This window comes from Cebus imitator, unplaced genomic scaffold, assembly GCF_001604975.1.
Source record: "Cebus imitator isolate Cc_AM_T3 unplaced genomic scaffold, Cebus_imitator-1.0 Scaffold82, whole genome shotgun sequence".
NCBI classification, from domain to species: domain Eukaryota; kingdom Metazoa; phylum Chordata; class Mammalia; order Primates; family Cebidae; genus Cebus; species Cebus imitator.
Genome location: NW_016107397.1, coordinates 4,199,181 through 4,207,708, shown reverse-complemented (window position 1 = coordinate 4,207,708; position 8,528 = coordinate 4,199,181). Strand labels below are relative to the sequence as shown.

General features: G+C 49.2%; 1 protein-coding gene across 1 annotated transcript in view; it reads right to left on the bottom strand.

Annotated features, from left to right (window-relative positions):
• Positions 1–2,395: 2,395 nt before the first annotated feature.
• Positions 2,396–8,528, bottom strand: part of LOC108308027 (zinc-alpha-2-glycoprotein-like) — a 9,496-nt gene continuing 3,363 nt past the window's right edge. The window contains exons 2-4 of the mRNA XM_017533651.2: positions 7,250–7,510; positions 3,843–4,118; positions 2,396–2,955 (exon numbers count right to left, since the gene is read on the bottom strand). Of these exons, the coding sequence (XP_017389140.1) occupies positions 2,672–2,955; positions 3,843–4,118; positions 7,250–7,510 (821 nt within the window). The 3' untranslated portion in view covers positions 2,396–2,671. The remainder of the gene's footprint in view (positions 2,956–3,842; positions 4,119–7,249; positions 7,511–8,528) is intronic.

The window sequence follows — 8,528 nt, the reverse complement described above, 5'->3', positions numbered from 1 at the left end:
AAGAGCGAAACTCCGTCCCCAAAAAAAAAAAAAAAAAGTAATATTTTCTTCTTCCCCCTGGACATTAGGAATAATATCACGGGGGGTATACACCCTAAGTATAGAATAAATATTAATATTAATAAATATATTCCCCTAAATATTAGAAACAATAGCACAGAAGTGATGTTCGCCCCTGCGATATTGGGAGTAATGTCATCTTCTCCCTCCCCGGGTATTTAGGAACGACATCGCAGTGGTGGTGTACACTTCTGTGATATTGGGAGAAATACCATCCTCTCTTACCCTAAATATTAGACACAATAACACAGAAGGGGTTTTCGCCCCCTGCAATATTGGGGGTAATGTCATTCTCTCCGCCCTGGCTGTTAGGAACAATAGCACAGCAGGGCTATACCCACCTTCAATATTGGGAGTAATGTCATCTTCTGCCTCTCTGGATATTAGGAACAATATCACAGTGGCGGTCTACACCTTCCGTGATATTGGGAGTAATATCAGCCTCTCCCACTCTGGATATTTTTTTTAAATGTCAGAGAAGGTGTGTACACCTCCTACGATATTGGGAGTAATATCATTCTCTCCACCCAGGATATTAGGAACAACAGCACAGAGCAAGACTCCATCTCCAAAAAAAAAAAAAAAAAAAAAGCTATTAAAGGAGACTCTCCAAGGTAAGACTTTCTCCAATTGCACTTGAAGTTGGTCCTGCCTGCGGGAGAATCTGCAGGTGGTCCTCTGTTGGGGAAACGGGAGGTGACTGTGGAAGGACCCACATGCGCTTCTCCGGATCTCTTCACTCTCCCTGGTGTGTTGAGTCAATGCTCCTGGCCCAGCTCCACTCCCAGGTCCTTATCAGGCCCTCTCACCCTTCCCTTTTGACCTTTTCTTAGCAAGCTGCCCTAAAGGGACCCATTGCCTCTGAAATCTCACACCTTGCGGGAAGTTTCCACTGAGTGCCTCAAGGGCTCTGTGCCTGTCTCCTCCTCCCCAACACCTAGCCAGGACTTAGTTTTTTTTGAGGCTTCCTTCCTGTTATCCACTTCCACCCACCTCTCCTGCTCTTGATGAGGCCAGGTCTCCAATGCCAACCTTCCATAGCCCTGACCTGTTCATCTGGACTTTTGGTTTCCTCAGTGACCTGAAATGTTTATCCTCCACTTTTTATTTCTGCAAAATTCATATTTTAAAATATCAATTGCTGGCTGGGCACAGTGGCTCACGCCCGTAATCCCAGCGCTTTGGGAGGCTGAGGCAGATGGATTGCCTGAGGTCAGGAGTTCGAGACCAGTCTAGCCAACATGGTGAAACCCTGTCTCTACTAAAAATACAAAAAAATTGGCCAGGCATGGTGGTGTGTGCCTGTAATCCCAGCTACTAGGGAGGCTGAGACAGAAGAATTGCTTGAAATGGAGGTTGCAGTGAACTGAGATCGCATCACTGTACTCCAGCCTGAGCGACAAAGCAAGACTCCAACTCAAAAAAAAAAATCAGTTGGACCCTTCTACTGTTTGGATAGCATTTTTTTTTTTTTTTTTTTTTTTTTTTTTTTGCCCAGGAAGAGAACATGGATTTAATTTAAACATCAACAAAAATTTTCAGCTTTTGGAACAAAGCGTTTAAAAAAAAATGTAGCCTTCAAATTTGGGCTTTCATGAAAGATAAGATGATTAAGCCAGAATTCTACAGGCTGAGAATGACTCTATTAAGGACCACATGTTGGAGGATGAATTTTGGAATAATATAGTGGGAGGCTGAGCAGAGGACATAAAGGAAGTTCTTGTCCCACAGGAAGGAAAAGCACAGACATAGGTAGGTGAGGCTTTATGAGAAGGTCAAGGTGAGAGCTCTGCTGTGTCTTTTGGGGGTTGAAACCTGTGCATGGCGGTTGGTGACTCAGTTGAGGAAACTCACCCCCAGGGATTCAACTCGGAGGGGGTCTGAGAACCTCAGGGCCAATTCCTGCTTCCTTGAGCTGTGCCCTGGAGGGGTGAGGGCTCTTAACTAAGCTCTGGCTGTTTGAGCCAAGGCCAACATGGTGTGGAGATGGGCAGCAGCTGGAGTGGAGGGCGGGGACTCCCAGGAAGCCAAGGAGTGTGGCGAAACTGAGGCACAGAAGAGGTTTGGGTTTATGTAAAAGCTTTAAGAGCTCTAGCACCTCTCAGCCAGAGAGGCCATGGCCACACCTATGCACGTCAGCATGGGATGCCTGAAATATCCCCAAGGGAGAGGGGCTTCAGGCCACACTTGGGATTGCCCTGGTCAAGGAGCCCAGGAACCATGGCCTCCAGGGGAAACCAAAAGTTTCAGATGAATCCATGGCTTGACAGCAGAACCAATGAGAAAATCTAGTCACATGTCTACAGCATATCACCATTAAAAATACTATTCTCTGTTATGCTAGGCAAGGAGGGATGATTATTTATTAGCTTCTACAGGTTAGACAGTGGGGTGCGGGAGGGCTCAAGGTGAGATGATTTTTGGGGTCCGAGGCAGCTCACGGCAGGCATCCCAGTCTTCGGTCTCCAAATCCGCCTCCTGCCTGTCCCCCACATTGCTCCTCCAGCCTTGCGGTTCCATTGACGGTGATTTCTAAGGTTCAGCTCCCATGCCAGGTAGGAAGGGCGGCTACTGGGGCTGAGACCCCCACATTGCCTCCAGCCCTTGCTTCCTAACTGGCATCCCCAGGCACCACCAGGGGCTGGGCCAGGCTGCTGTGCTGCACGTAGCAGGAGTAGGGGGCTGTGTCTTTCGGGGGCACGTGCACCACCACCCAGGCCTGGTAAGTGCCATTTCCATTGTAAAGAACATTTCCACTTAACGTAGGCTCCTGCACCTTGCCGGCCCGAGTCCAGTGCATATCAATTTCCCGTGGGTAGAAGTCGTAGGCCAGGCACTTGAGTTTCTTGTTTTTTCCTGGGGCCTGGTGGCTGGTGACCACCACGGAGGGAGGAGCTGTGGAGGGATAGAGCGTGACACTGAAGGCTTGAGGTCGACTTCTCAGGGCCCAGGTCTCTTCCCACCCCCACCCCTGGATGTCAGCGATCAGCAGCACCTGCCACCCAGGACACTTTCCAGAAGATCAGGGAAGGCTGACGCTTTCCCAGGTCCTTCTCTGTTGGATCATGGAATATCCTGGCTCTGCTCTCACCCAGTCCCCACCCCACCCACGCATTGACTCTTTCAGCAACAAGTTGTGAATGCTCCGTGCACTTCCCCACGTTTCCATATCTCAGTGGGCCTTGGAGTTCTCCTCTCCCCCAGTCTCAGCCCAGCTGCTTGATTCAGCCCATGGCTCTATCCAGCAACCTCTTCCCTGCAGCACTGCACACTCCTGAGTCTCACCACGTCTCCAATCCAAGTCTCAGCCTGCAGCCATCAATTCCTCTCACACTGGCTCGGTCTCATCGTTCCAGAGCTGACACTTTACACACCTCCATTCTCTACACCACTCAGATGGGAGGCGTCATTGTAGAGAGATACAACTATGGGATTGGGAACCTGAAGTCTGGAATTGGAGTCCCAGCTCTGCCTCTCACAGACAGTGTTACCCTAACCTCTCTGACCTCAAGCTCCTTGTCTGTCAAATGGAGACGATTTGGGGACACCCACCGACAAAGAATGGACTTCCTGGCACATTCTGCCTGAAATTTTGAAGATGTTCTTTTCAGACCACAAATTATGTCATCCCAGGGAAGGAATGAATCCTACAAGATGAAAGCAGGGGGTCTGAGAGAACATTCAGGAACAGATAAGACCAGACTCAGATGTTGCCTGAGCGCCTAGCTTGAGATCATCTTTTATTCTGGACTTAGTACTGGGGAGCAGGGAGCAGTGAGTACCTTGCCGGTCCAGGATACTTTTGCTGTAGTTCAGGTATTTCCGCAGAGTCGCAGGGCACTCCTCCTCCAGGTAAGCCTTGGCCCGCAGCACATAGACGGGTTCTGCCTCCCACTTCTTCTTGGTGATGTGGGCTGCTGGGTCCAAGGGGATCCAGGCTGGGATTTCTTTGTTGAATTTAATGTAGCCCCTTTCATCATAGGTATACTCCCAGGATGCTCCAGTGCTTCTGTTATTCTGGATCTCACAACCGAACCGTCCCTGCAAAGTGTGAAACCCTGAAAATTCCCCCAACCCCACAGAGAGACAGTCAGCCTGGTGAGAAATTCATCAAAATAACTCTTGGTACTGTACATTTGGCAACCCAAAAGAAATAAAGGTTTTTGCAATTCAAGCATGCAATCTTTTTATCAAGGCAAATAAGTTACTACTCCAACACACAACAACAGACAGAGAGAGGCTAACTCAGTTTGGTTCGGCATTTCAGGCTTGTCTCAGTTGGGGTATGCTCCTCCTTAAGAGAGCTACAAGCCGGGTGCTATGGCTCATGCCTGTAATCCCAGCACTTTTGGGGCAGTACTTTGAGGCAGGAGGATCACCTAAGGCCAGGAGTTCAAGACCAGCCTGGCCAACATGGTAAGACCCCATCTCTACTAAAAATACAAAAATTAGCTCAGTATGCTGTCACACGCCTGTAGTCCCAGCTACTTGGGAGGCTGAGGCAGAAGAATTGCTTGAACCTGGGGGGCAGAAGTTGTAGTAAGCCGAGATCATGCCTTTGTACTCCAGCCTGAACGACAGAGCAAGACTCTACCTCAGATAAATAAATAAATAACCCGGTGTAGTGATACATGCCTGTAACCTATAGTCCCAGCTACTGGGGAGGCTGAGGCAGGAGAACCACTTGAACCCAGGAGGCAGAGACTGCAGTGAGCCGAGATCACACCATTGCACTCTAGCCTATGTGACAAGAGCAAAACTCTGTCTCACACACACAAAAAAGAGCTACAGAATATGGATAGATTTCTGTCTCTTCTACAGCATCTCTTCTAAGGACAATTACTTGTTTGAATTTATGCTGAGTCCTGAGGAAGCTGTCACAACTACACCAAAGTGTACTTCTGAATTGGATAGAAATGATTTGTGATTCCATATGAGTAAAGGAAGGCTCGCCTTTTCTCTCAGCTCTAGGTGGAGTTCATATCATCACCTGAATAACCCTAATCTGATCACTTCTTTCTTCCTTTCTGGTGTTGATAACTTTATCCCAAATCTCCAAATCTCTAAAGTCCCAACTTTCCTGCCCATTAGCCACAACTCTCAGAAATGGACCTCCTTAGGGCGGGGGACACAGCCTCTTCATCCTGATGATAAAAGAGGTGTTTACCCAGCACTGGTTGGTGCTGTTGGTGTAGACTCTGGCAGCTCTCAGGCTGTCTGGGCTCAAGTCCCAGGTGTCTCCTGCTCCCAACTGGTGTATTGCCTGAACTGGAGCCACTCACTTCTCTGTGCCTCTATTCCCCTCACCTCTGAAATAGCAATGCCAAGAGCACTATTTTAGGGGGTTATTCTGAGCATTAAATATGCTCATAGATGAGCCTGGCACAAAATAAGTGCTCAGTAAATGTCAGCTACTATTAATTTCTTTTTTTGTTTTTTAACGGAGTTTTGTTCTTGTTGCCCAGGCTGGAGTACAATGGCAGGATCTCAGCTCACTGCAACCTCCGCCTGAAGTGATTCTCCTGCCTCAGCCTCCTGAGTAGCTGGGACCACAGATGCATGCTACCACACCAGGTTTTTTGTATTATTAGTACAGACAGGGTTTCACCATGTTGGCCAGGCTGATCTCAAACTCCTGACCTCAGGTGATCCACCCACCTAAGCCTCTGAAAGTATTGGGATTACAATGCGCCCTGCCTAAGATTCTTTTCTTTTCTTTTGAGACAGAGTCTCGCTCCGTCGCCAGGCACCAGGCTGGAGTGCAATGGCGAGATCTCGGCTCACTACAACCTCTGCCTCCTGGGTTCATGCAATTCTCCTGCCTCAGCCTCCTGAATAGCTGGGACTACAGGCGCGCACCACCATGCCCAGCTGATTTTTGTATTTTTAGTGGAGACAGGGTTTCACCATGTTGGCCAGGATGGTCTTGATCTCTTGACCTCGTGATCCGCCCTCCTTGGCCTCCCAAAGTGTTGGGATTACAGGCGTGAGCCACCGCGCTAGGCCACAATTATTTTCTAATACCCTGTGTCCATCTCTCTTCTTCCTCCTATCAATTCTATTTCTGTCCATCAAAGCTTCTTCCAGTGTCTTTCCTGATCACCTGTGCCCCCGCCTCTCCTATTGCTGACACACAGCCTGGGCCATTTTCGTTTCCAAGATCTCCCATCCCACACCCTTCAAATGTCTGCCTGTCTCTTTCTTGCTCTTTTTGGAAACCTTCAGATCCCATGTAGCATCTTGGGCATTTTTGTACTTAGAAGCCCATCTTTTGACACCCACTCTATGATAATTTAACATCAGCAGTTCACCAGGCCTGAGGTTGGCGGCCTTGGGGCCAGCAGTGTGGTTTAGGAGGAAGAGTGCTGGGCTGGGGACATAGAGACCATCTCTACACAGGCTCTGCCACCAGCTCCTCCAACCACAGTGCAGGTGGCCCTTCCCGGGTCTGCATCTTATGGAAAGGAGAAACTTTAGGGCTCCAGGGAACTCTAACAGCCCGCGGTTTTGAATCCAGCACTTCCTGAGCCCCCAGCATGGGCTACCATGTGTGCCAGGTGCTTTTCTCTGTTCATTCCACACATTTCAATTGAGCAAATATTGGCTGCACCCTGTCCTAGGCGATGGAGCTGCAAGGGAGATCAGGACAGACTGTGACATCCTTCATGGAATAGACAAAGTTAAATATTACAAAACTGTTTGGAGGTAGGTCTCAATGCTCCAGTGTTTGCAGATTTCAACCAGATATTTTGGGAGCGTCTCACTGTCAACAGCTGGGACTGGTAGAGCCACCAGCTGAGCCCAGGTCTGAGCGACTTGGAGAGTGGCTCACTCTCCAGGCAACCTCCCAGGTCAGGAGTGAGTCTGATGCCTTCTCACTGGGGGAATCAGCCTCTGATTGGTGGGGGTGTGGAGGTGAGAGGTCAGAGGTGCCTGGGTAAGAAGTGACTCTGCCATCACTTCCTGTGTGAGCTGAGGCCTGGGATGAGGATGGGGCAATCGATGGGGAAGCGGGGAGCACCTGTGCTGTGGGGTGGGAGGGATGCGGACATGTCTGCATTTCTGCCGTGCCTCTGGTTCCTGCTCTGGGATTGGGACTGTTTCCATCCTGCTGACCCCTTGCCACTGGCACCTGGGGGGCTGCCTCTTGGGTTAGGCCTTCCACCCCCTCAGTCTGTTGTTCACTGACCGTTACTGTCGTTGTAATACTCCATGATGTCATTCAGGGTCTCCATAAAGATGTCTTCCCTGGCCTTCTGAAGTTGGCTGTCCTGCTCCCAATCCTCCATTCCTTCCACCTGTTTCCAGAGTCCTAGGGGCCGAGACCTCCTGTCTTTACTGTCATACTCGAAGAAGGAAAGGTCATTGAGGAGGCCAAAGGCCTGAAACTTGGGGATGTCTCCAACAGTCTTGGACAGCCCCGTGTAGACATAGGTCAGAGAGTAAGGACCTGCAAAAGAAAAGACTGATGGTTGAGATCCATGCAAGTGTCCCACCGTGGGGCTGCAGAGGCCAGGAGGGAAGACCTGCCCGCTGGCCTCTTCCTTCCCAGCTCTTTCTCCTGCCATCAACCTCACACCACTGGAGACTCATGCTGTACTTTCATGCTAGAGATGTTATTTCACAGACCACTGTGTCTTCACTACATTGTTTCCTCTGCTTGACATATAAGATAATGATCCTTGTGACTGAGTTTTGTCAAAGAAGAATGTGCAGAAGTGATGTCTTTCTTCTTGTCCAAGACCCTACCAGCTGGCTTGCACCCTCTGTTTCTCCTCCCTTGAGGTGACAACTTTGAAGGCCACAGGATAATATGAAAGAGTCCCAATATGCCTTTAGCCTGGATCCCTGAGTCACCTCATGGAGGAAAAGAACCTTGACCAATGTGCATGGAATCTGACATAAATAAGAAATTAACATTAGAAATGCTGGGCTCGGTGGCTCATGCCTGTAATCCCAGCACTTTGGGAGGCCAAGGCAGGCGGCTTACTTGAGATCAGGAGTTGGAGACCAGCCTGGACAACATAGTGAAACCGCATTTTACTAAAAATACAAAAATTAGCTGGGTGTGGTGGTGCATGCCTCTAATCCCAGTTGCCTGAGAGGCTGAGGCAGGAAAAGCACTTGAAGCAGAGAGGCAGAGGTTACAGCGAGCCAAGATTACGCCATTGCACTCCAGCCTGAATGACAGAGTGAGACTCTGTCTCAAGAAAAAAAAAACAAGTTAGCATTTCTAGTTTAACCTGACAAATACATATAGTAAGAAAGGATAGAAAGGAAAATTTACTAGAAAATTTAATAAATGGCCTGGCGCGGTGGCTCACGCCTGTAATCCCAGCACTTTGGGAGGCCGAGGCGGGTGGATCACGAGTTCAAGAGATCGAGACCATCCTGGTCAACATGGTGAAACCCTGTCTCTACTAAAACTACAAAAAATTAGCTGGGCATGGTGGCGCGTGCCTGTAATC